At 41.6% G+C, this 27334-nt stretch overlaps 2 protein-coding genes across 8 annotated transcripts in view; both read left to right on the top strand.

Moving 5' to 3' along the window:
- ELF1 (E74 like ETS transcription factor 1) overlaps positions 1-11013 on the top strand; it is a 91857-nt gene extending 80844 nt beyond the window's left edge. For all 6 annotated transcript variants that reach the window (XM_061995311.1, XM_061995280.1, XM_061995288.1 and 3 more), the window contains one exon: positions 9327-11013. In XM_061995311.1, coding sequence (XP_061851295.1) covers positions 9327-9945 — 619 coding nt within the window. In that variant the 3' untranslated portion in view covers positions 9946-11013. The remainder of the gene's footprint in view (positions 1-9326) is intronic.
- Positions 11014-13156: 2143 nt separating this feature from the next.
- The window catches only part of SUGT1 (SGT1 homolog, MIS12 kinetochore complex assembly cochaperone), a 29544-nt gene continuing 15366 nt past the window's right edge, over positions 13157-27334 (top strand). The window contains exons 1-10 of one of the 2 annotated variants that reach the window (XM_061995355.1): positions 13157-13300; positions 13392-13437; positions 16774-16864; positions 18248-18317; positions 18671-18741; positions 22702-22755; positions 24398-24414; positions 25417-25451; positions 26044-26140; positions 27154-27261. In XM_061995355.1, coding sequence (XP_061851339.1) covers positions 13275-13300; positions 13392-13437; positions 16774-16864; positions 18248-18317; positions 18671-18741; positions 22702-22755; positions 24398-24414; positions 25417-25451; positions 26044-26140; positions 27154-27261 — 615 coding nt within the window. In that variant the 5' untranslated portion in view covers positions 13157-13274. Of the gene's footprint in view, positions 13301-13391; positions 13438-16773; positions 16865-18247; positions 18318-18670; positions 18742-22214; positions 22348-22701; positions 22756-24397; positions 24415-25416; positions 25452-26043; positions 26141-27153; positions 27262-27334 lie in introns of those variants that run through there. The other variant, XM_061995363.1, reaches the window with a different exon arrangement.

The following is a 27334-nucleotide window of genomic DNA, read 5'->3' on the forward strand; positions in this document are numbered from 1 at the left end:
GGTGATACATGTGTGAAGTTTGAGTGAAGTGGAAGCCTTAAAGCCTTAGAGTTCTGTATTGTGTCAGTTCTAATGCACTGTTTGTAACTTAAAACATTATTCCATTAAGTCTTCTATTGCACTTTCCTGAGACAAGATGTCAAAGTGTCTCAGATGAAGGAAAAAAAAGCCCAAATTTATCAGGTCTTTTCACTACAGTATGTAATTACTGATTTTTATGTACTGATATTTAAGAAAGCTCAAGAGGGACAGAGAACTTCTGGAGAGAGTCCAGCGCAGGGCCACCAAGATGATCAGGGGACTGGAACATCTTTCATATGAGGAAAGGCTGCAGGAACTGGGGCTGTTTATTCTGGAGAAGAGGAGACTGAGGGGTGATCTTATTAACATTTACAAATACCTAAAGGGTGGGTGTCAGGAGGTTGGTAAATCCCTTTTTTTCTATAGTAGCTAGCAACAGGACAAGGGGTAAAGAGATGAAACTGGAACACAAAAAGTTCCACTTAAACGTGGAACTTTCACTGTTCAGGTGAGGGAGCCCTGGCACAGGCTGCCCAGAGGGGTTGTGGGGTCTCCTTCCTTGGAGGTTTTCAAGACCCACCTGGACATGTTCCTATGTGACCTGATCTAGGTGAACCTGCTTCTGCAGGGAGGTTGGACTAGATGATCTCTAAAGGTTCCTTCCAACCCCTACCATTCTGTGATTCTAAGGAAGGATGTACTAAGGTGTCTGAGCAGTTAGTGAAAATTAAACACACATCTCAGATTTTTAGGGTGTGCTTTTAACCAGGGTGGGCTGTGCTGCTAACCAAAGTGCGGATGATTCATGTGCAGTAGTCACTGTGTACTTCAGGCTCTAAAAATACAGTTGACAACAGATACATTTCTGCTCAGTTCCAAAATGCAAACTTCAGGTAGTTTGATCATGTAGAGTGGCACACTGAGCATTTTTTGGAGAGTATGTTTTAGGCCTTGTTTTATAATTGGGCTAAAACAAAGTGACTGGATTTTGGATTTGTTCATTCAAACAGCTGTAAATCTCTAGGAGTTGAATGTGTTTGTGTGCTTGTTCTGAATTGCTTCAGTGGGGCTTCCATAAGGGTTGAAATGAGTAGTCTACGTGATTTGAAAATGTACATCAGGTATGAATGCTGTTATAGAATTAGAGCTATGAAACCTTCTGATGTATGCACACTCTCCTTAGGGTGTGGTTGGAGTCACTTTATAGCAGTTTTACAGGGAGCCATGAGGACAGATAAGTGACATTGGTTGCCAGCTGGTGTTCAGAACTCTGTATTTAGATAGGCAAGGCCATTTGGGGAAAACAACAACGAGGAGAGAGCCTCAGAAGGTTTTCTGATGTGTACTATGGGTTCTGCCTCGAAGTGTGAGCATATCCCACCCCATATAATTTGTCTTACTTCTAAAGTTCTATTCATATAAATGTTCTTCCTTCTTCTTCATAGAAATAAATGGTCTTCTTTCTGCAGCAATCTGCTTATGTTTGTGTTGTAAGAACTAAAAAAAATATAGGGAGAATATTGAGGATTTTTGAGGTCTGAACAATTGGCTTCTTAACATTTAACCATACGTTCCAGAGAAGAAGCCTGAACATGCATCTTCCCTGCAGAGGGTCTTTGGTGAAAGAATCATATTTGAAGATGGCTGTGAAGGGGCTCATGTCACCATCTCTCCCCTGCATTAGGCAACATTGCCTGGCAAAGTGCTCCCAGAGTACTGCTGGGAGAGCATGACAGCCATTCCCCAGGGCCTCTCTGTGTTTCTTGGAAATGGGCATGCCATCGACAGTCAAGGGTTTGTTCTTCACAAGAGACAGGCAGTGGCTTCATTTACAGCTACACAAAGCTCGTACAGAGTTTTGTTTACTTTGAGGGGGGAGAGTATCTTACTTTGAAGTGGAAAGGTCTTGGCTTTTGGATGGCTTTGGATGATCTGTTTATATAAGTTTTGGTACTGCTGTATGCAGGGGAGACAAGGAGAAGTGTTGCTCACCAGGGATAGATGCCACTTCTTCAGCAGCAGTGCTTAAACAGAAAAGGCTGTGATGTGGTGCTAACCCAAGCTTGGGAAATGGAGCAGGAGCAGGGTCAGGTCATGCAAACAAGGTTTTGCTGACCGGGGAAGAGCTCTATTATCCCCAGTGGGAATATTCAGAATTGCAGAGTCACTGCTGTTCTGCAGGTCTAACTGCTCTGGCTCTAGGGATGCAGACCCAGTTACTGCAGTCTCCAGTCGTGTTAACGGGGAGCTTAATTTGGCACCACGTGTTTCCAGTGGTAAGATAAAAATAAAAATGCTTTTCTGGATGAACATTTCGCTTCTTTTTCCAATGAGCCAGCTTTTTTAAGGAAGGGGAAAAAAATAGTCTCTTTGAATTTAATGCTTGTAAAATTGTTGTGTTTAAACCAGAGTAACTGACACAGGTCAACCAGAGTATCTGTTTTATTGGAGTAGTTGGGTTTTAGCTTGGATTTCGGAGGCACCGAAGTAGGCCTGGGAATCAATTCCGTGTTCATGAAATCATTCTGAGTGTAAAGGGCATCCCTTCTGATGCTCTGGAAAGTGTAACTCACCCTGTCCCAGAGAAGTCTTTCACAGCTTTCAGACAGAGTAGTCTGGGACAGCGGGCAGGGCTCTAAGGTGCCTGCAGTTGTGCAATTAAATTCCTCTTTTAAATGACTTGGACAGTGGAGAGATGCATTTTCATTTACTTTTAATCTGGAATAGTAGTGATGGGAGTGTCTTCTAGAGAGAGTGAAAAGAGGTTCTCATGTTACTAACAGTTCAGAGAAGATTGTAATTTTAAATTGTTTGTCTTTGTTTATTATTGACTGTATGGGACAGAGCTGAATCTTCTAACTGGCAGCTCTGTATACCAGTGCAAGAAACTTGCACTTAGCTGGCTGTTGACAGATTCTGTGCAACGCTTTAGCATACTTCAGGTGTTAGACACAAATGTTTCTATCAAAATTCAGTTTATTGTTTCTTTTCCGTATTTTCAAGTTGTCATTGTGATAGCTTGGACAGAGCATGGTAGAAGACCAATGTCCTGACTCTGTTCTGTAGCTGGAGAAAAGCTAATACAGACCACAGAGGACCAGTGGGATATGCTTTGTGTGTTCGCTTCTGAACTGGAGAACCTCTACGTCATGAATCAGCCACAGCTTTCTTCTTGACCTTTTTTCAACCTTTGAGGTAGAAAATGTTGCAGTAATTCATCCTGAAGGTGACACAAGCATGGACCACAGTGGCAAGATCCTCATTCAGGAGAAGGAAGTAGCTGAAGGTGAATCATGTTTTTTTCTGGGCATCAGCATTCTGTGTAAGAACTGTGATGGAACCGTCAGTATGCCAAAACTGTGGATTGTCCCATAAGTGGAGGGAATTGCCTTGGAAAGTCAAGTCTGCCTTAAGCAAACACATATGCTTTCTGCTGTTGTTCTGTAATCTGTTTCTATGTCCAGGCTACAATGGTCTGACTGCAGCTGTGCTGATGCTGAGAAATAAATTTGTCTAGCATGAGTTTATCAACTCTGAAAATGTGGTTACAGCCGCTGTTTCAAATGAAGTGTCTTCATCTTGTGTCATGTATAGATATTAGCTTGTGCGAGTTGTGCAGTGAATGTCACCATTATGTTCTGTAATCATACTTTACACTCTATCCGTATTGGTTTTGCTCAAGCTTGCAGAACCACACAGACACAGGGAGGCAGTCTGGCACTGTCCTACTGAGATTTTCTATTGACTGTCTGCTTTCAGTCTTTCTTCCCCTGAATAAGAGCAGAGCCAAATCTGCACCATGTCAGCTAACTTTGTAGCTCACTACTCCTATGCTGTTCCTATAGATGTGCTGAATAAAAGCCACCACAGGCTCTCTGTGAAGAGCTCACCAGGACACCCTGAGTCTTGATGGGGAACACAAGCTAGCAATGTGATTCCAGATGAGCACTTCTAGAGAATCAGAAACAGCTCCTGGCTAATATGTGGGAGGCCTTAGTTTGATCAGGCAGCATCAGTGCCCATGCTTTCCTTCCGTTTACAGTCAGATGATTGGCTTCCATCAGTGCAACAACTCAGGTCTCTGTGCTCCAAAGGAAGGCCTGCAGTAAAAGCCCTCCAGCACAACTAAAAGATAAAGTTGAGTCTGACTCACTGCTGCTGTAGCCTTCCCCAAGAGAAGAGAAGCACATGATTGTTGCAAAGAGCTCATCTCTCTTATGTTAAGTGAAGGGCATTTCAAGTTTCAGGATAGTGTGGCAAATGTCCTCCCGAGGGAGGTGTTGGTCAGAAATAGGCTGATGTGATCTTAGTGGGCTTCTACAAGAAACTCTTGATTTAGCTTACAACAGGGTGTGTTTTTCAGAATACGTTTACGACAGGGACAACTTCTATTGTAAGAAATACTTTAGTAATAACTAGACATTGATTTTCCTGCAGAGAAGAAGACCTTTTCTTTAGCCCATTCCTCATTCTGTTGCTGCAGTAGGCAAAAAGAAGGCTTCTTAGGGCAGAAGGGACTTCAAAGTCACGTAGACAGATTAAATTTCTGCACAATGATAAGCTATCCACAGGAGCTCTCGTTTACATCTGTGAGACTGTTGAAAGAGGTGGAGTTTTTGCAGGTCTCTGTTAGTAGCAAAATTTCTGAGAGTTAATTCAAGTGAATGTGGAGTTCTGAAAAAAATCTGGAAAGAAGACAGCAAGACTGCATGGCTCAGTAAAAAAGATGAGAGACTTGAGAGTCAAGTCCTCTGTCATCATGGCATAAGAGATGATCTTGTCCTGGCAAAGAGCTAGGCAAGAACAGACAAGTTCTGCCCTCCCTACGGAGAAGGCTGTGTTTAGATTAGGCATGAAGGCACTAAGTGCCTTTCTACTTCTCATGCACATCTGCCCCTGGGCTCCTTAGCAGCCCCCATCTATGTGGTCTGGGCCACAGAAGGGCCAGTGGCTAAGAGGCAATAAGTCAGGGTGAGGTATCAATGAGACTGAGGATTGTGTACACAAACACAGCTGCGGAGCCACTTCCAGTGACTGTAGGGCTCCTGAGCTGCCTTGGGCTGATGTTTCCTGTACTCACTCAAAAGAGATTGCCTCTTGTCTCTGAAGTGGTTCTAACAAGCACATCCCATCTCTCCACCTCCCTTGCTCTTTCTGGCTTGACTGAATGAGTTTTTTGCAATCACGTAGTTGAGCAAAGATGACAAGTCCCTGGAAATTCACCCGTTTATCTCAAGGACATTGTTTCTTGTATAGCTGTAAGTTAAACAACGGATATGTTGGAGAGGGGAATCTCTTCTGTTACCTCTCTCTATGTATTTCCTAGTATTGCGTAGTTTCATTTTCATGTTGTGCTGTGAAATACTTTGTTTACTTTGGCTTGTAGCTTCAGTATTTTCCATAATCTTCTCTCTTTCTCCGTTTTACGAATTTCACATAAATTACCATGAGTACACTTGTTTTTTCTGCTTCTCACTTATTGTTTGCTTTATCACTAGTTACCTCTTGATGAGCTAATACAATATTGCACAATTCTAGGCTGTTACCAGCACCAAATGGACCAAGAAATAGATGATAATTTTCTCCTCTGCTAAAATGACTTCAGAATTTTTGTCATTCTTTTCTCAGTTGTAACCAGATGGCAGCATTTCCTTTTCAATCACAGTTGCTCGATGTTCTTGTTCTTTTTTGTAACCTCAGAAGGAACTTTTAAAGTAATCACCCAAGAGATTTATGCCTTAGAGTAGGAAGGACAACTTGACAGTAAAATTCAGAACCATAGTGACATACACAGTTCAAAGCACCTAAGCTATTGCAGCTCAGTGCTAACAGGTCTCACCTTAACCACTGTGTACTTTTTTTTTTTGTAAACTGGGCAAAATTATTAACCAAACATGTCTTTTTTTTTCATTGATACCCAAGGCAAATAGTTTGAGAAGATGGATTTTGTAGTTTACAAACAGTCACAGTTGTCTGTTGTCTTACCAGTTACGGTAAATGTCAAGCTTGGCCACCATTAGCATAAATAATACCTGTTTACGGTGTTGTGTACTACTTAATCCTGTACTAGTGCAGACATTTACTTGCATGCTTTCCCTGCAGCAAGTTCACACTCTGTATATGTAACCATATATGTGTATGTACATGTTTGTGTATGTGTGTGTCATTTATATATCTTGAATCCTGGAGAAGACAGAAGAGCATCTGGAGTAAACTGTTAGTCACAGTATGATGTACAGGTATGGAACTTGCTTTCAGGAGAACTAAAATGGCTTAACATCTATATGCAAGTGCTAATTACAATGTGCTGAGGCAAAGAGTCTGGTTTGGTCTTCTCAAAACTGTTGCTCCTAGTGCTTTGTGGAATGCCTTCTACATTGGTTAGATCTAGTTTTCACTTTTTGAGTTTGTCCTTTACAGCCATGTAGCAGCTAAAAGCTTTTCTTTTTAGCATTTTGGTTTAAAACAAAACAGTTAAAGAACAAGAAAGTAGCTTCAAAGTAATACTTGGGTGGCATACCAGCAACAGGCTTGCAGCTTCAGCTGCTGTTCTCAAAATTGCAAGTATTGAGTTGATCTTAATCTTTCAGGCTCAGGTAAGTTTCTTCATGCATTAAAGAACTGTCTTGGTGTCTGCTCTGATACTTTTAATGCTTTTCTGTTGGTAACGGTGAGTTGTCTGTCCTTCTTAGCAATTCCACTTGCATTGCAGGTCTCTGTAAATGGTCCTGGTTGGAGCTGTATCTATGTGACATTTGTTGTTACTGCATGTTGGTTCAACTGTAGGTAGTTTGCTTTTTAAAAAAATATTTCTGGGAAGAGCTGGTGGATACACTTATCGTGTTGCTACTTCTGACACAGACATTTGTGACTTTTATGTCAAGATCCCAGGGGAATTTCTGGGGAAAAAACCCAAAAGGAGTTAGCACAGATAGCCCTTAGCAGACTTGGTGAGACCTTTGGTGCTGTCATTCTGAGCCTTCTACTTTAAGCTTGGTGGTTGGTATTTGCTGTGCATCACCAAGTTCTCCAGGAGTTGGAAAGAAAAAAGCAATTGCTCTGGCTGGTGCTTCACCTCAGCCCTGTTTCCATGTTTCTTCCTTGGGCCATCTCCAGTTGTGTGAGATAGGAGCTCAAGATTGACGCTGGTGTCAGTTGCATCAAATGTTGTGTCCTAGTAGTTATGGCCTCTGAGATGAGAGTTCTGTGGGAGGCTCATGGGCAAGGATTTGGATTTGTTATAGTAGCATTCCTGTGTATTGCAACCTTCTTTCTTGAGAGGAAGAGAAAGCTGCAGATGCAGATTTTGCTCCTCGTGTTACTAAGCTACATAGGAAGCAGGGAAAAGCCACAGGACCAGCAGCTGGAGGATGCTCAGAGAATACTGATATGCTCTGAGCCTGATACCAGCTGGGCTACTGGAGCTGCTCTTACTGGAGCAATCTTTGGAGCACAGATGGAGGTCTTTCCCAGAAGACTTGAGCTGAGAGGGACCTGGGAAATCCTTTACAAATACTCCTTCACTCATCTCTGCTACTACACTAAGAAAGGGGGAATGTAGCTCCCTGTGTGGTTGGACTACTGCCAGCAGCAACATCTGCATCCACATTGCCCCATAGCTTCAGTGTCACCTAAGTGCTGCTTTGTTAAGCTTTTTGTTCTAACTATGTTAGCCAGAGCATAGTTTTAAAGTGAAGGTTTGAATATGCTGAGTGTGGTCTGACTGGTCAATGGCTAAATGCTGACAAGTAGGATCTCACAGAGATGTAAAAAATAATTACAACATGGGTAAAGGGACTATAGAAAGGAGAACATTCCACAGTAGATGGTAGTGGGCAACACTTACAGCTTGTCTCAGAATCAGTCTTCAGAAGGAAGAACATGCAGTATTGTGCATGGACTTGAAAGTACAAATGTTGACAGTAAACTGATTTTAATGTAAAGTGATTTCAGCAAGGGCAGAAATAAGTTAGGAGGAGGAAGAAGAGAAAATTATTTTTTTGTTTTGGTCAGTGTCAGTATGTTAAAGAAAACACAGGGAAGAGCTTCACACTCAAATAGGGGAGGAGGGCAGGCAGGAGAAAATACTGAAGAGAAGCAGGAAGGTTGGAGAGAACTTTTCAGGACAAGCAGAAGGAAAGAAAAAGATTGTCGAGACAGTGTGGCATGGTGGGCTAGAGCAAGCTGTGGGAGAGTGTCAAAGCAGTTAGTCTTCTCTTCCTCTTTCTGTCCCCTAGAAATAATTTGCTTCACCAGGAATATGTTGTGGTTTGGGTTTTCTGTTGGTTTTGTTTTTATTTTCATGCCTAGAGCCACATCTCCAAATCACCATTGTCCATTGTAGTACTTGTGTCCTTCAGCAATATGGTCGTTAATCCTCTAAACTTACCCTGTCAGCTCTGCCTATGTGGAAAGTAATGTGGTACCCAAGTGTGTGAGCCTGCAAATGACAAATCATCCCTGAGTTAAACTGATGTTTTGGGAGCAAATTCTGTTCAGTTGTTTTACCAGAGGGTGCATCCTTGCCTGGTGGACAGAACTGTGTATCTGGGGAGTCTGAGAAGGTCCTTACCAGACTCCTTGTTACAGTACAGATACTTGTGCATATAAGTAAATGTATAGACAGATGTCTGGAGAATAGAGGCCTGACCTACAAATGGTTTAGGCTCATGACTTAAAAATTACTTAGAGTACCTCATGAAATTGATGGCAGGTGTGTAGTGGGTCATGATCATGACCACAGAAATGGAATTGTTTAGGTTGGAAAAGATCTTTAAGATCATTGAGTCCAACAGTTAACCCAGCACTGACAAGCCCACCACTAAACTGTGTCCCTCAGCACCTCATCTGCACTTCTTTTAAATACCTCCAGGGACAGTGACTCAACCACTTCCCTGGGCAGCCTGTGCCAATGCCTTTCTGTGAAGGAATTTTTCCTATTATCCAATCTAAACTTCTGCTGGCGCAACTCAGGACCATTTCCTCTTGTTCCAAGAAGGAGCTCTTGGATGCAATACCCAGATTTTCTGATGAACTCCTGAATGTGTCAAAGGCAGCAGGCTGCTCCATTTGGCAGTGGCAGTATTGTTCACTCATAGTACCTTGACTGTGAGAACTGTGTGGCTGAATTCAGGGGTCGGGCCCAGTTCTTGTTTTATTAGGAGAGTCACTGCTACGTCTTTTGGAACTGTTGAGTAAATGAAATGTTTCTGATGCTCAGTGATCTTTTTAACAGTGAATCTATAATTACTGTTCAAAACTCAGTGTGGAAGTGTTCTGACTATAATCTTTTCTCATCTTAATAGGACTCTACAGAATCCAACTCAAGTTCCAGTGGTTGTTTCTCCTGGAAATCAGCAGCTGCACGCTGTAACACTCCAAACGGTGCCTCTTACTACAGTGATAGCCAGCACAGATCCAGCCTCAACAACAACACCCCAAAAATTCATTTTACAGGCCATTCCTACTTCACAACCCATGACGGTTCTGAAAGAAAATGTCATGCTGCAGCCTCAGAAGCCAGTCTCGCCCCCTTCCTCCATTGTGCTGAGCCCGGCTCAAGTGCAGCAGGTGCTCACCAGCAGCGTGCAGACAATTTGCAACGGAACAGTCAACATGGCTTCATCTCCATCCTTCAGTGCCACCACCCCCGTGGTAACGTTTTCACCCAGCAGCTCACAGGTGGTGCCCCACCCGTCGGGCACCGTGATCACTTCGGTTATCAAAGCACCAGAAACCAAACAGATTGGGGCACAGGGAGCGGCCAAAGAGGACGACAGTGACGAATTAGAGGATAGTGAGCAGTCGGAGCAGAGATTCCAGCAGCAGCAACCGTTTGTGATGGTAGTGTCCAGTTCGAATGGCTTCCCATCCAACGTGCAAGTGAAACAAGAAAATGAGCCACTGGAACCCAATTCATATTAATAAATCAAGGAAAAAAAAGACCCTGTGGATGATTATTTTCATAAATGTGATGGGACCTTTTCAGTTATGTATATATGAGTTGATTCTGATGCCAGATGTTGCAAAGATGCTTGATTTCTGCAGTTAATTGTTAGAATTCATGCTTTAAGAATGAGTTTTCATTGTTAATTGATAAATGTTATCATATAAATAAAATTCTATATTATTCATGTTTCAACATACAGGCACGAAGGAACATGCATTTTACGCTATGAAGACTATTCTCCTGAGGTTGTTGGCCAAAGTTTTAAACTTCTTTCTTCTTGTATGTTGTCAGTCTGTTGCCGATTTACATTGCAGTAACGTTATTGTAACCTTTTCTGTTTAATCCGCTCGTGTATCATTTAATTTTGGAAGCCACAGTTACTTTTAGTGGGACGTTTTCATTCCATGTGTATGAGTTTTTATGATCAAGTATCTGTTTCGTACTGGTGAATTACACCAGGTTTAGATGTCGATAACCAGGTATCCTCACTCTTTGAGTGTGCAAAATTGAATATACACTCCCATCAAGAGTACACGAAACATTTATTCCAGATATGGATGATGCCACGTCTATATTTTATATGAAAACATCAGATATATTTAATTACAGGCGCTAACGGCATCACTACAGGTGCAAACGCTTCATGCCACTTTGTGACTATGAAGCTTAACAATCTCGCTTTCTTACTTCAGATTATTTTGTAAGGGGGGAGGGAAATGAAAGATAAGACAATTTATGCAGGTATTTAGAGATTAATACTGCTAAAAGTCCTGTTTTGGGTTGGTTTTTTTTTTTTTTGATTGTAAATAATGTACATTCAATGTCACGGGGAAGTTTTTTCAGCTAATTTGTTTCCATACAAATTTTTGCTAGATGCAAATAAGATCATTATGTTTAGAGGTCTAATGTTATATGTATTCATATTACAGAGTGAATTTGTATTTAAAGACAAATTTTTAAATGATGGAACCCTCCAAACCTTGGGTCCTCGTCTTTTGTATTTTTAATTGGTTTATTATGAAAATAAATCAAATGGAAAAACATTTTTCCGTATTTACTCCAAAATGCTTTTGACATTATGGTAATGCTTTGACGATCATCACAAATAGCCAAAATGTACTGAGACATGGGACGTGATTTATCAGCGTGAGTCTGTGGTGAGACATGACCAATCCACAAATCACTCCTCAACAGACTTAAACACCCCCAACATGCTGTAGGTGTCCTTTGAAATCACAGTACGGTAGGGTTTTGTGGCTCAAACGGAAGTTGAACTAAATCCAGGGACTGGACTTAAACTTCTCCTTTTCCATCTCCTTTTCCATCACTTCCCTGTATGTTACAAAGAGACCAGAATTTTAAACATAATTCCGGGGAGCCAGTCTTCACAAAAGTCTGTGGACCTTGTGTAACAACTCTTGGCCCAAACTACTGGGCCTTCAAAACCTCCCATATTGCAGTGTTTCACCTGAAAGTGGATTAAAAACAATTATGATCCCTGCTAAGATTAGTAGGACAAAGGGTAATAGAAAGAAGCAGGAACACAAAAAGTTCCATTTAAACATAAGCAAAAACTTCTGTTCAGGTGAGGGAGCCCTGGCACAGGCTACCCAGGGAGGGTGTGGAGTCTCCTTTGCTGGAGGTTTTCACACCTGCCTGGACACATTCCTGTGAGACCTGATCTAGGTGGACCTGCTTTGGCAGGGGATTGAACTACACGATCTCTGTAAAGGTCCCTTTGAACCTCTACCATCCTATGAAGCACAACTTTGCTATGATTGAATTTAGAATTCCATTTTTTTAGTCGATTTGGACTGGATGACTTCTAGAGGTCCCTTCCAACCTCATGGTTCTGTGATTCTCTAACTCAAACGTTTAATTGATTGGTTCTGCCCTGTTGGCAGCTGAGATGGCTCTGTTTAACTCAATGTTTCTTCACCGTGACTCCCATGCAGTCAGGCATCCACCTGCAAATCCAGTGTGCCTCACTCACCCCATTTGCAGGAGGGCTGGCCCTAACTAACCTGAAATGACAGGTGCCAGCGACCCTGGTTGGTTATCTGGCAGTGCTCACCAGCAGCAGTACTGGCAGTACGTGGGTGTGTGCAGCAGGAGTGTTACCTGATGCAGTTCTCATCCTGAGGGCTGTTTCAGACTGACAAAAGCACTGGAAAGGGAGGCTAGTTTGTTGGGTTTTCTTCCATCAGATAAGCCCTGGGACTTTTCCATGTACTACAAGTCTTTCATAATACTAGGAAACCTGAAGTGATAACGCATGACAGGAATCAAGTGTTTTTAAACATGCTGTTTTGCTGATCTACTGGAAACACAGGAAAGAAAAAAAAAATCACACAAGGTTACTCCTTTTGCAGAGAAAACACTGTGTCATATATGCAACGGTTACACGGGGAAAATTGTCAGCTTAGTTTATGTCACTTGGAGAAATCTCTATCGTGACTCCCAACAGCCGACTGCTGTGCAACCAAGAGAAAAGGACCATCACCCGCTCCCGGCGTCTCTCAGCCTCCAGTCCACCAGCCGGGTGTATCCCTACTTCCATCTCTCCTTAGTACGACAAAGGGAGAAAGAGTAAATTATAAAACAAGGGCTTGCGTTTGGAGTTTGAGCAACTCCTCCCTTCCCATAGCTGCTTTAGTGCCCGTGGCGGCAGACAGAAAACACCCGCGCCATCTCACACTCCAGCCGCTGCCGACTCACGAAGCACAGAATTTGAGGTTTCACGGAAGGGTGCCCGGGCGGGAGGGGAAGAGGGAGCGAGAGGTGAGGCTGCCAGCACTTCCCCAGCACCGGCCCGGCGTCCGGGACGCGGCTGCCGGCGGGCGCAGGCGCTCGCTGGGGCTGGGGCAGCGGCATCGGCGGGCGCTAGCGGCCCACAGGCTGGGCCGCGAGAAGCCTCCGCGCTTCAGCCGAGCGCGGCGCCTCCCGCGAGAGCGGCCCCCGCGGCCGCCAGCGCCTCGGCCTTCCGCCCACTGTGCGAAGCCTTGTACGGCACACAGCAGCGAAACTGCCGCCATCCACCTCCTCAGCGCTGCCGGCGAAGGAAGAGGCGGGCGGACAGCACTTACAGCTCCGCCCCCAGGCCAGCCCTGCTGCTGTTCGCCGGGGCGGCGGCGCGCTGGTCCGGGTAACCGCGGCAGCCCCGCCTCGCCGGCAGCCGCGGTAGGAGCCTGCGCGGCCGGTTCCCCTCCGCATCCCGACGAGCCTTGCGCGGCTGCGGCCTTGGGGCTCGTTGCGCGCGTGGCTCGGCGGCTCCAGAAGTTTCGTGGGGGTGGCGGCGGGCAGGATGGCAGCGGGAGCGGCCCCTCCGCGGTGAGCCGTGAGCCCTCCGCCCGCCGCGGCCTCCCCGCCCCCTCCGCCCGTCCCCGCCTCGCCCTCTTACGCCGTTGTGTTTCCTCGGCAGGTTCTCGGACGCGGATGTCGACCGGGACCCAGGGGCAGCGGCGCAGGTGAGGGCCGGGGCGGGCCGGCGGGGGCTGGGAAGCGGTAGGGGCCAGCGGCAGGCCTTGCCCACGGGTGTCCGAAGCTTGCTGGCCCGCCGAGCCGCCGCTTGTTGGGGTTCTCTGCCGCGGGTCGGGACGAGGGGGCCGTCCGAAGCGTCGTGCGGTTGGTTTTGCTGTAAGCGGGTGCGTGGCTTGTAGAGGTTCCCCTGGAAACGTCTCTCTCTAGGGAGATCTGGCTGCAGAGAAGATCAGCGCAGTTCTGCCAAAATACTTGTGCGACCTGTGTTGTAAAGAAGGAAAAAAACCTCAAAAACAAACCCCCAAGCAACTTTATTTCCCATATAGGTAGATGGTGGTTCAAATAACTAAATCAACTGCAAATTGGAGTTAAAAACCACCAAGCTTGTGGGAGTCATGTATCCAACCCATATTAATTTTCTTAATTTTTATTATACTCTTACCTGTGTTTTGTCTTTTTATACATTGCGGAGACCTGAACAGATTTTCAGACTTTTATCAGAGCACGAAGGATTTTTTTACAGTGAGTGTGATCATTTACTGGAACAACCTTCCCATGGATGTGTCAGAGTCCACATCACTGGAGGTTTTCAAGACATGACTGGAGAGGGTGCCAGATAATCTCATCTAGGCTCCCTTTCCCACAAAAGGTTGGATGAGATGGTCTTTCGAGATCCATTCCATCCTGACTTGTTCTACGATTCTATTATTTTTACCAGTTAATGTGCTTTCAAAGGTTATTTTTACTTAAAACAGAGGGGTAGCAAGAAGATAGAATTAGAGGGTGGATAAGCATTTCTGTTTAATGTACTTGGAAGGAGAAAGGATGTAAATGGTTAGTTCTGCTTGAATAGAGTAGGTGGCAGAAGTGTGAGATGACACTAAATTATCTTTCCATAAAGAAAACAGTGAAGCGAAGTCTTAAAGTTCTTTGGGATTTAAACTGCAGCTTGTAAAAGTTTTTCAGAACATAAATGACATCTAAAAAGTGATAACCAAATATCTAATAACTAAGAACTGAAAAAATAGTTTCTCATTGTGAGAGGAAAGAGCTCACCACCAAACCAACCGATAAACTCTTAATACCAAAAGGTCTTTGGAAGTATTAAAGAGTAGTATCAGAGTATGCATCTGAGTTTCTTGGGAGTTTTTTCAGTGTTGAGTTGCTTTGCTTGTTCTCACATTAACTCTTTAATGGCTTTTTCAACATATTAAGTTGAAAAAGTATGTTACCATGTGGAGACTGAAAGCACCTTTAACTCCTACAAACTTTTAACATGAAGGGACCTGAAAGTTCCCAACATATTTAGAAATAGGTTTGCAACTTTATCACTTGGTAAGGGGCTGTAGAGTCAAAACACACAGAAAACACATACTTGAGTATTTGTGAAGTCAAGGCCCAAGCTTTTTGTAAGTCACTGTTGCTGATGTCCATAATCTGGAGTTCCTGGTGCTAGTCAAGTATTGCTTGGCTGTCTTCTCAAATAGCTGTGTTACAGGAGTGAGTTCTTTTCTGTATGTGTGTGGCTAAATCAGAAGTGATGACTTACTGATCAAAAGCCAGCAAAGAGATGAGTTTCACACTGTTGAAAATGCTTGGGTTTGGTGTTTGTTTTCCTGGGTTGAGGGCTAATTTCTGCAGAAGAACCCATTTGTATGTTGTCTGTTGGTTTTAATTACTTAGCAACAGGACAAGGGGTAATGGGATGAAGCTGAAACACAAAAAGTTCCATTTAAATATAAGAAATAAACTATTTTACTGTGAAGGTGAGGGAGCAGTGGAGTCTCCTTCCTTGGAGGTCTTCAGGACCCACCTGGACATGTTCCTATGTGACCTGATCTAGGTGGACCTACTTCTGCAGGGGAGTTGGACTGGATGATCTCTAAAGGTTCCTTCCAAACCCTACCATTCTATGGTTGCTTCTGTCATCAGTGTAACTCACAGGAAATAACCTTTGGAGTGAGAGGTGTTCTGTCACAGAACTGACTTGTGAATTGCCTGTTCAGTGTCTGGAATCAAGCCCCAGTTGCTTTGAAGGGTCAAAAGCTGTGCTTCGGCTCTCAGCATAATTCGAACCAATTTTAATACATGAGTTACTTCATGTCCCTGCCACGTGGAATACCTGGAGCCATGAGTAGTTCCATAATGACAACTGCTTGTGAATGACTTTAAATCTTAGGAAGACATCAGTACGGTTGAATTGAGTTATAGTTATCTACTGCCTGCCACTTTCTTTAGAAACCACCAGGGTTTTAGGTTTATATGCTGTAACTGTATATAAATTTGCATATCTTGCACCGATAAGAACTCATGCTACTGCTGAAAGAACCTGATGTGGCCATTTCTAGCTGGTGTAGCTGTTTTATATGACATCTGTGAAACAACATGACACTGATCTGAATTAAAACTAAGACAAGTCCTGTAATTATCTGTCTTGGTGGGACAAAGTTTTGTCAGCTCTGCTGTGCTAATATTTATGCAGATTTAAAGCCTGTATCTGAGCTACTTCCATGTTTACTAGATTCTGGGTAGTAGTCAACGTAGCAAACAGAGCTACAGTACTGTAGTGGTGTACTGTAGGGGCTTTGGAAGACTTAATGTCTTGTACTAAAGATAAGAACTCTCAGTAATAAGGAGAGAGTTGGAGATTTCTTTCTAGAATTGTGCATCTAGGCATTCTGATTTTATTCTGTTGTGCAAAAGTCGTAAAGTTTTCTCAGAGCAAAATATAGTTATTTAAATCTGTATACCCAGTGATTTTCTCAACGAGGGATTACTTTATGCTTATTTTCATTGTACAACAATATTTCCCGTGAGCCTTGTGCTCCCTTAGTCTTTTGCTCCTCTACTCTTGTGCTCAGCATAAATCAGAACAATCTTTTATGCTCAATAATATTGTGTAATGTGGTATTTAATCACATGTTACAACACTTTGAGCATGTTATCCCCACACAAATGATTTGACATACTGCATGTTAACTTCAAGATTCCTAGTACTGCAATACCTTCTCAAATCCAACAGATCCCTGTACAAAATATGCTGAGAACTGAAGGAAGGTCTTTGACATATAGAGGATCATCTGTGCCTTAGACTTCACATTTAAGACATTTGAAAGTTTCCTTCTTAGTAAGAAACAAATTTGATATGTGGCAGGTTTCTTGTACTTCAAGCTCTGATGTTTAAGCCTTGTGGATGGGAACTGAGCAACAGGTGAACAGTCATGCCAGTTAGAGTATTTTCTTCTGAAATGTCTCTTAGTTGACAGAGTTATTTTTATGGGGACGTGAGGTGCCATTTCATGGGTTTTTATGTGTCTCTTCAGGAGCTGACAACAGCTTTGGAGAAGAACCCAGATGATGCTGAATGCTACTGTCAACGGGCTTATGCTCACATACTTCTACAGAAATATGCTGGTAACATCTTCAGACAACACTGAGAATCCTCTTACGTGTCTATTGTAACACATTCGTTACAGAAAATGTTTTCAGTCTGAAGTCAGATAGAGTAATAAGAGAAAGCATTATCTGTAACTTAATGTACTATGCTTACAGTTAGTCCATACTCTTATAGTTTTGTCTTCGACTGTTTTGTTTCTGCGAAACTTTCAATGAACTGTGTACTCTGCAGTCCCAGCTTTCCATTTGATTTTAGCCTGGCATTATCTTGGCAGCTCTTCCTTTTAAGTAAACTTCTTAGGCAGATTTTAAGCTTTGTTTTGTAAGCATATTCCATCTTTTTGGTTTTGGTAGAGACTGAATCCTGTCGTGGTAGGAATGTGATAACTAACTAATGCCTGGAAATTAGAGCCATAGAATCATAGAGTAGAATTATAGAATCATTCCAGCTGGAAGAGACCTTTAAGATTGAGTCTAGCCTTTGTCCCAGCTCTATCAACCACTAAACCATTTCCCTAAGTGCAACATCCAGCTATGTCTTAAACACTTCCAGGGATGGTGACTCCACCATCTCCCTGGGCAGCCTGTTCCAATGCCTGACAACCCTTGCAGTAAAGAAATTCCTCCTCATATCCAGCCTGAACCTCCCCTGGTGCAACTTGAGGCCGTTTCCTCTTGTTACTAGGGAAAATAGACCAACCCTCACCTTGCTACAGCTTCCTTTCAGGTACTTGTAGACAGCAATAAGGTCTCCCCTGAGCCTTCTTTTCTCCAGGCTAAACAGCCTCAGTTCCCTCAGCTATTCCACATATGAGACGTGCTACAAATCCTTCACTAGCTTGGTAGCATGCCTCTGTATCCTCTGCAGCACCTCAGTGTCCTTCTTGTCCAGTTTTGGGCCTCTCTCTACACAGTATTTGAGGTGCAGCCTCACCAAAGCCAAGTACAGGGGAATGATCAGCTCCCTCCTCCTGCTGACAACACTGTTCCTGATACAGGCCAGGATGCCATTGGCCTTCTTGGCCACCTGGGCACACTGCTGGCTCATGTTCAGCCTCTTTCAACCAACACTCCCAGGTCCCTCTCTGCCTGGCAGCTTTCCAGCCACAACTGAATGACTTAAGAGTTGGTCTGTTTTTTCTTTCCAGTGAAAAACAAGCTAACAGGTTCACCCTTCAGATCTATGAAAGTCATGCTGCGTGTTACTTTGAACCCTTCATTTATCTGAAAAGCTCTTCCATAGCAGTTGTGGCTAGATTGGATTAAAACTGTGATTTATGTACAAGCTAAGGAAGCTAACATAACAGTGAAAATATTCTAAGGTGTACTAAAAAACTCACAGTTCACTGCTTTTTATAATATATTACTATGTTCCTCACCTTTAAACTGACTTTCCAACAGATGCAGTTGCGGATGCAAAGAAGTCACTAGAGCTCAACCCCAATAACGCTGTAGCGCTCCTTAGAAAAGGGTATGTATCCTATATTGTACTTTGTAAATATTGTTATAAACTATAGGACAACACTAATATCCATTAGATTATGGCTTTGTATAAAGCTTTTTGCAGCACTGTGAATGAATAAATTTGATACCATACTGCTTGTAACCCATCCATAATAAACCTGTAATTTTAAGGAGCAATTTGATTTGGGGTGATTATCTTAACATCCTATCCATTTAAAAAACTGGATGACTGAAGTTCTTAGATACGTGTGTGTGTGTGTGTGAATATAGTGTGTGAACGAAGTATGTTGTGATGATCAGAATGTGGATTAAACTGAAAAATAATTACTGCTTCCTTGTCGTTTTCTTTGTTCCTGCCAGGTTAGGTGAATATCATATAAAAAACTATGCATCTGCTTTAGAGTCTTTCAGAGAGGGACAGAAGTTGGACGGTAAGTATTGCTATTTGTTGTGTGCACAGTATGCCTTTGCTAAGGAGAAAAAAGCCTTTTTAATGTGTAATTGAAAGTGAAGGCAAAGGATTTCTTTGGGTTTTTTTCAAGGCTAATTACTTAGGTGCCTGACTTAAAGTATCTGTCTTTTGGGAAAGTTTGTGCAGTCGCTACATAAAGGTGTAAAACTACTTAAAAATGTATATCAGATTTCTTAGCAAGTAGTGAGGGTTTTTTTTTCTTGCTTCCTAGAGTTCCTACAAATAAATGATGACAATAGTGTGGCATTGAATGTCAGAAATTTCTGAACAGAGCGGGCTACCTTACTTAGCTGAAATTTCCCCTCGTTGGGTAGACCTGCCTTTACAAAGGGCGTTGCAACATGATTGTATTCAAACTGACAAAATGGATTTTTATCTCACATTGCACTTCATTTAATTACAGAAGCATATTTTTGTAGCTCTTTTTTTTTTTTCTTAAAGTGTTTACTTCCAGGCTCGACTTCATCACTTTTTAGTTTGGGGGAGAATTAAAGCTTTTTTGAAACCTGTCTTCATTCTAGGAGCAGGAAAGGAGTAGCTTAATACAGAAAGCTTTTGTAGAAGATGTGGGGAAGCATACAACAAAGCAATTGCAAAGTAGTTCACTCCTTTCCCTTCCCTCCTATCCCCCATTTTAAATAAAACCCTCTCCTCATTCCATTCCCTCCATTCCCAACAGCAGAGGAAATGGTAAGAAAAGCACCTTGAAAGGCTACAAAGTGCATTTTAATCTGATAAGCATTGCCTTGATCTCAGATCTTTTTAGTGTGTTGTCTTATCTGTAAGAATGGCTAGGACCTGAAGGTTTAGCAAAAATTTAATTACTCTTCCAAATCAGCCATCTGATCCTCTGATCTAAAACTAGAGTTTCATAGGAGTGTAAGCCAATTTGTCCTTGCTGCCAAGGGACCATGCTCCTTTGTACTCTTGTGCTTGCTTAGCCTCTTGTTTCAGTGCGTTAGGTCTGCAGAAAACTACTGTTTTAAAGTATTTTCCCTCTGGATTGAAGTGTTGAAATGTCACAGTGAAGGTTCATAGCACTGAAGTCAGCAGAAGCCAAGTGGTGGGGCAGTGGTAATGTTAGTGGAAGGGGGATGTGCTGCAATCACAGCAACTTGTAGTTGTCAGCTTAGGCTGCTCTGAAATAAGAGTTGAAATAGAAGAGATTTCCTAATGTTCTTTCAGTTCTGCTAGGTGGGATAACTAGGTGCTTTCCACTGGTTTGTCCACTAGAAGGACAAGTGTGCCTTTGCAGTTTAGCCATGTTCTCTATTTAGTATCTTTCTTTGAAAGTAAGTGATTTGGTAACCTCTGTGGCTTTCCTTACTTCATAGGTAATTTTTCATACACCTCCAAACTTACGACTCTTGAATCAGTTTGAGGCCTTTCATGTGCATGGATTTTGTCACCTTTCTAGTTTGTCAGTTATTCAAAACACAGATTGTACACAAAATCTCCTCAGGCAAGGGCATCACTTTTTTTTTCATTCTCTTTAACCTCACATCCTGCTTATGTTGCGGAGTGCAACAGCGCACGGAGCTGCAGATACCTTTTAGACAAATCAGTGATCCTCTTGACATGTTCAGAATCCCTGAAATACAACACAACACTTTCCTGTGTTGAATTGCTTGACTTGTGCCTATTTGAATTTAATTTGCCATTGTTTTGCTCCTTACCCCCTTGAAGTGTTTCTGAGGCTTCCCAGTTCTTCTTTACTACTCTCTCATCTGAAGATATCTTCCTCTGAGCTTCCTGTATCTTGTTTCAAAATTCTGTGACCTGCTGTGAGATGAGGAGTCTCCTGAAGGCCTTTTTAAAAATGCAGTTGATTGTTCCACGTATTACCTAATTTCCTGGCAAGTTTATGTCAGTAACGGAGTTTGCCTTTGCAGTTCTGTGAAAAGTTTGATGGATTCCAGGTGAAAACAGTTGTGAGCATAAGCGTTTTGGCAGAACAGTTAACTCCCAGTTAACTGCAGCTAGTGCAAAATGAGCAAAGTGCAGAGGGAAAAATTGCCATGTAGTGCTAAGCAGATGATAAAGAGAGGAGACTTTGCTGCCTCAGAGAGAATTGCTGTGGTGAGGAATTGCTCTGATGGTGAATTTTGGTTAATTGCATCTGAAAATAGGTATCTTCTTTCTAATATTTGCTAGGAATATAGAAAAGACTGCAGCAGTCAGTGACTGATTGTCAGTGCAACCATGTCATTACTTGCCTTTTTGTCTTTTCCTAGAAACAGCTGAGAGGTTACATAAGATTTATGTGTCTTAACATTTAGGTAACTTAAGTTGACTGGTGAAGGAGATGGCAGAAGAAAAGGGAAGAGTAAGTGGCTTGAGGAGTGGGGTAGCAATTTTAAGACTTAAGTCACACCTTAAAATTCATGTATGTTTTATATTTGAAGGGATTGGCGTTTGCATACTTCATGTAACTGCAGTGGAGTCACATTTGCTGTTACCTATGTGTCTGCTTTTGTTGAGCCCTCTCTGATGCATAGTTGGCTGTGTGGGCTTACTCAGTGTGAATTCTCCCTGTTGTTTAGCTCTTTTTAGTAGTTGGTCACTAAGTTTGTCACTTTTATTAACGTTCCTGACTCTGAAAAAATATCTGGGAGCTTTTTGAAATAAGATGATACTGCTACTGTTTTGAGCTGTTTTCCAGTGAATTCATTTCTGTCTGTGGAGAGCTTGCTTTCTAGAATGTCAAGGTCTTACTAAACTTTTCTGTGATTTTTTGACTAGCGGGGTGGAATTGACACCTATGTGTTTCTAAAATCTCTGAAACTAGATTTGTTTGTGATGTTTGTGTGAAGCCACAGGAGAAAATACTTGCTATTTGTGAAAACTTGTGAGCCTTTGGGTTGTCATGTTTTCTGATATTTCTCTAGAGAGAAAGTATGTGACTGTTTGAAAAACTAATCATAAGAATAATGGAAAAATGTGTAAAACTGTACTTCTTGCTCTCCAAATGATTATATAAGGGTTGAGCAGACTGGAAAGCAACAGTGTATGTGGGTCAGTTCAGACAAAATCTAGTGTCCTACAAATTAATTTGAAGTTGATTAACTATAACAGAGTTAAATAGTAGAGCTGTATAAAAATACTTAAAGCTTAGCTTGGAATGACAGAGGTTATAAGAAGGTAACAGGAAATAATAAGTTTTTTTAGTAAATTGATGTGAGTTTGGAATGGATTTGTTCCAGTCAACAGTTCTGAGGAATTACTCTTTATGCCTTATTGAGCCAGCAATGTGCCCTTGCGGCCAAGAAGGCCAATGGCATCCTGGGATGCATCAAGAAGAGTGTGACCAGCAGGTCCAGGGAGGTTCTTCTCCCTCTCTACTCTGCCCTGGTGAGGCCTCATCTGGAGTTCTGTGTCCAGTTCTGGGCTCCTCAGCTCAAGTGTGACAGGGAACTGCTGGAGAGAGTCCAGCGCAGGGCCACCAAGATGATCAGGGGAATGGAACATCTTTCATATGAGGAAAGGCTGCAGGAACTGGGACTGGTTAGTCTGGAGAAGAGGAGACCGAGGGGAGACCTTATTAACATTTATCAATATCTAAAGGGTGAGTGTCAGGAGGTTGGGACATCCCTCTTTTCTATAGTAGCTAGCAACAGGACAAGGGATAATGGGATGAAGCTGGAACACAAAAGTTCCACTTAAACATAAGAAAAAACTATTTCACTGTTCAGGTGAGGGAGCCCTGGCACAGGCTGCCCAGAGGGGTTGTGGAGTCTCCTTCCTTGGAGGTCTTCAAGACCCACCTGGCCATGTTCCTATGCGACCTGATCTAGGTGACCCTGCTTCTGCAGGGAGGTTGGACTAGACAATCTCTAAAGGTCCCTTCCAACCCCTACCATTCTGTGATTCTGTGTGGTGCTTGAAACATTCTAATTTTGTTGTGTTTGATCTCTTCTAGATGTAGATGATACTTTTACTATTTGGATTAAAAGATGTGAAGAAACACTCAACGGTAAGAAAAAACACATTTACTTCATAAGGGATTTGTTATGCCCTGTGCTTTGAAGCCGAGTCATGTTTTTCGAAGATTTACAGCTTACCTCTGAAAACAAAAGAGATTTTTTTTCAAGTCACTTTTTCTTATCTCTTTTTTTTCTCATGGTATACATCCTGAACACTTCTATACTTCAGATTAAGAGGAAACATTAATATTAGGGTCTTAATGTAATAGTTAGCTGCGATGAGGGGAGCAGCTTTTTACAGTTCAGACAATCATAATTTAAACTTCTTTTTGTACTAAACTATTAACTGACTTGAACTGCAGAAGCATGTGTTAGCTTGCTTTCTAGAGACAACATCAAAAAAAGTTTTCAGGTCTTGTAGCATATAAAGTTGGGAAGAGGTGGAAATTTGGACATTTTATTCCTTGATTCCATCTGGAGAGTCCCTTAAGTGATAACCACTGCTCCAGTGTCTTTGTGGTAGACAACAAGTCTGAGTACAGTTTCCTTTCACACCTTCCTACAGACTGACACCCCCAACTATTAACTCACAGTGCTTAAACTGCCTGGGGATTTTAATGAAATGTAACAGTGTAACTGATGCAACTTTTTCTTCCACCTGTTGTGACTTTCCCTCTTCTTCATGATGCACACTGGAGAATGGGGCAGTAGAACACTGACTAAAAACCAAACAGAGGAGAGCCGTTTTGTGTTATATAGGAATGAACAGATTTCTCCTTCGTGGTACATTTTGCCAGGTTTATTTTCACTTGAGGAAACCACATAAGGGATGCACAGCCTTACTTACAAAGTGTTACCTTGGGCAACAAGTTTCTCTGCCTTCTCAAGGAAAGATGTTATAATACACATTTTTGTCTCATGCCATAATTACTTTGCAGTGTTTTGTTAGTTCAACTCAACCCTGTTTACCCCCCTCTTCTTTTTTGAGCTATTTTCTTAATTCTCTGATACACCAGCAAAAAATATACCAATAAAAAAATCTCTTGTTTTGTCATTACAACTTAGTATTCCGTTTTTAAATCTTCATCTCTTTTTTTAGCAGTGTACATTATAAAGAAGAGAAAGTTTGTTTCTTTTCAAACATATCTGTAATATTAAAAGAGGAGATACTATTCTGTAGTTTAAATCCAAGTGTTACCTTATATTTATGATCAAATGAGTGAATTTCTCTGCCAAGTTGCGATCTTACTCCAAAACTGGGTTTGCCTATCATGAGATACAAACTTAATGAGAGCTTTGTGCTATTCGTTTAAGTGGACGATAAACCTAGTACAGCCTTGTGGGAAGTGGTTTTTGGAACTTGTGTTTGCTATGATGTTGCTTTCATTAGAAAAAGGTTTGTTTGGATTTATGATAAGCAAGGGAAAGTAATGGAAAACTTATTCCTTCTATTGGAACATGCTTTATGTTACAGTTGTTCTCTTGCACAAGTTGCTGATTGAAATATGATTAAAAGTAGAGGGTCATGAAAACAAAATAGTAGATGTAGAACTGGCATGGTTTTAGCTCTTCTGCTGTTGAGACTGGAATGAATGCAGAATGTCAGGAAGAACTGAAGGAAGCTAAAATGAATATATGCCTTGTAAGTTCAATGTGTCTTTTTCTAAAAATGCAACTTTTTTCTTTCTGCAGCATCACAGACAGAAGTGGTAAGATATTTTCCTTAATATGTTACTGTTTACATGTCTTTGTTAAGCCTGAGCATGCTTGTAGGCTTCAGTGGCTTCTTAGAGCTTTCAGGCTTTAAAAATAATCTATCCTATGCAATTCTGAAGGATTTAACTTTTATTCTGAACGTTTGAACTCTGGAAACTCTTTAAGAATGGCATTCATTCACATCTGGCAATTACTATGCAGTCATTGAAGTAAATTTAAACTCTTCACTTGCGTTCTGTGTCTTAACTTACAAATTAACAGCTCGTGTTGTCAATACTAACTTGCTTGTGTCTGCTGGAGAGTAACATTTGTTTTTTCCAGTACCTTGCAAATGATTTGGACAGGCTTTTCTCTGATGTAACTCGTTCACCTTTGAGCTTCTTTCTTTTTTAATTGGAAATCTTCAGAAGAAATGTTGAAATTTCCCCCCTCCTTTTTTTCCTTGAGAAATTGCTGTGGAATTTGCATTGGATTTTTTGCTCCCTCTTTCATAATTACTTCTGATTTTTGCATCTTAAGAATAGGGTAGAAGAAGAAACTGTACAGAAAACCTGATGGGTGCATATAAAGACAAATCTTTGGATAAAAGATTTTTATGCTTAATAGTTATACCTTGAGTTCCCAGGTCTATTTCAAGATTCCTTCATGGCTTACAGATTAGCAACGTAACTGCTGCATGTCTTTCAGCTATACTTCTTATCCAGGAACAAAATGAGTTAAAGCTGAATTTATTGCTATTTATAAAATATCTGACAAATATATTCTAAGTTACAGACTGACATGTTTAATGCAAATTGAAACTTTTAAAATTCTAATCTGGTATAAATGGCTAGAGGAATGGTGAAGAGCTTCACCTGTAAGTTAATGCTCATACATAAATCAAGAAAAGGGGAGCAATCAGTGTGGAAATGATTTGTGCCTTTGAGAAGTACTTCATGGTATATTTTCACTTACACTGATATAACTTTCTTTCCAATGGAACATGCTTCAACTAGAATACCCAGCAGCAACCTCTGCCACCAAAGATCAAGTAAGTTGACTTCAACTTTACTGTGAGAATTAAAATAATTGACACATAACTGTTCTTTGACTTGAGGACTGGAGAAACTAGATACTAGCTGTAGAAATTCTTTTTGAGTAACTTGAAAAACATGGCAGTCCAGGTGAACTGTTTCTCAGTGCCGTTGATTTTGTTTAGAGTGAATTGTACTTTCAGGACATTATGCCTCACTGGGAGAGTGGGGAATGCAGTAAGCATGCTGAGCTTAGTTCAGAGACTACCGCATTCTGCTTAGTATAGATAATGTTTCTGATAAACTTTTAAGATCCTGAGTGTAAAAGTGCCATTTAATTTAGAGAGGGCAAACAATATTATGGATTGATTAAAAAAGGGACCTGATTTTTATTTGTTTCGTAATTAAAAATAAATCTTGTTCTTTGACTGTTTATCATGCCAATTCTGCAACTGCATTTTTAGAGGAAGGGGAAGAAATTTAGTTTTGTATATCTTCTCTCCCCAGTTAAACTACACAAGGTGCAGTTCCAGTTTTCAGTATGCTTTTGTATATCTCTCTGCAGTCAGTTTTTCCTCTCTCTTCTCTTTTTTTTTTTTTTTTTTTTAGATATGACTGGTACCAAACAGAATCTCAAGTAATTGTGACTATAATGATCAAGAACGCTCAGAAGGATGATGTCAGTGTGCAGTTTTCGGAGAAAGAGGTGATTTGTGTTGGTTATTGATACTCATCCCTAGATTCCCTAGGATGTAGTCGTTAAAACATTGTCATGCTGCAGTAGCATGAAAAGAATGGTAAAAGTGGTCTTGTATCTGAGCTTAACTTTTTAAGTACGGTTTTGCTGCATATATATGTATGCCTAATCAAGCAAACTGGGATCTATTGCCACAACAGTGTCTATAGGATTTATATGGGAGTGAGGTGTGTGCTTGCCTCTGGTTTTCAGCTGCGTGTGTGTTTGCAGAGGTGGGGGAAGAAGTGTTCTGGACTTAAAATACTTGAGTATGCATTCATCTGGAGTAGGAATGGACAGAGACAAGCTTTTCTTAAAAATAGGTCTGAATGAGTAGTATCTTGCTTTAGGACAATTGTAGAAAAAAGAATTAACGTTGGTGGGTGTGTTTTCTTGCTTTTTGGCAACACTAAAACTGTCAATGTCAGCAACGCATCTATTTCAAGGCAGAGCAGTAATCTTGTCGTGCTGTACCAATGACATTCACTTTTAATGTAGCTGCAAGTTTTGAAGAGTTAGGTTTGTATTCTCAACTAAGCTGATGTAGACCCCTAGAAGTACTTGGTTATTACTACCTGCTTTAGATTGTTAAAATTATGTGAGCACTTGCCACCTGGTTTGTGTATATTAGGGAGTTGCAGATTGTTGTCACATTCCGTTATTAATGTGTTGATACTTCATTTGTCATATAATTCTCTCCCCAAAGAACACAGATCAAGCTGACAAGATAATAGGCTTTTTGAGTACTTGCTGGCTAAGAATTGAAGTCTCCTGTTCATTTTCTAGTGTGCTTTAGAAGCACCTTGTTCAATAATGCAGTAATGTAATGGCGTCATCTGAAATTCTGATGCCTGATGCTTTAAGTGCCCTAGTGAAGGGTCATTAACTTAATCATTTAATCTTGGTGCCAAATGACAATCCTGTACTTGGAAGTGGAAAACCGCTCTCAAAATGACCAGATACATGTTTTCAACTCTTAACAGATGAATGCATCAGTGAGACTTCCATCAGGTGAAGACTATGACCTAAAGCTTGCTCTTCTTCATTCTATAGTACCAGAGCAAAGCACATTTAAAGTGCTTTCAACAAAGGTAAGCTTCTGAAAGTGTAAATTACTTCTTTGACTGTTCTGATGTTGGAAACATTCCTGCTTTACAGTTGTCT

This window comes from Colius striatus, chromosome 1 (assembly GCF_028858725.1).
Source record: "Colius striatus isolate bColStr4 chromosome 1, bColStr4.1.hap1, whole genome shotgun sequence".
NCBI lineage: Eukaryota > Metazoa > Chordata > Aves > Coliiformes > Coliidae > Colius > Colius striatus.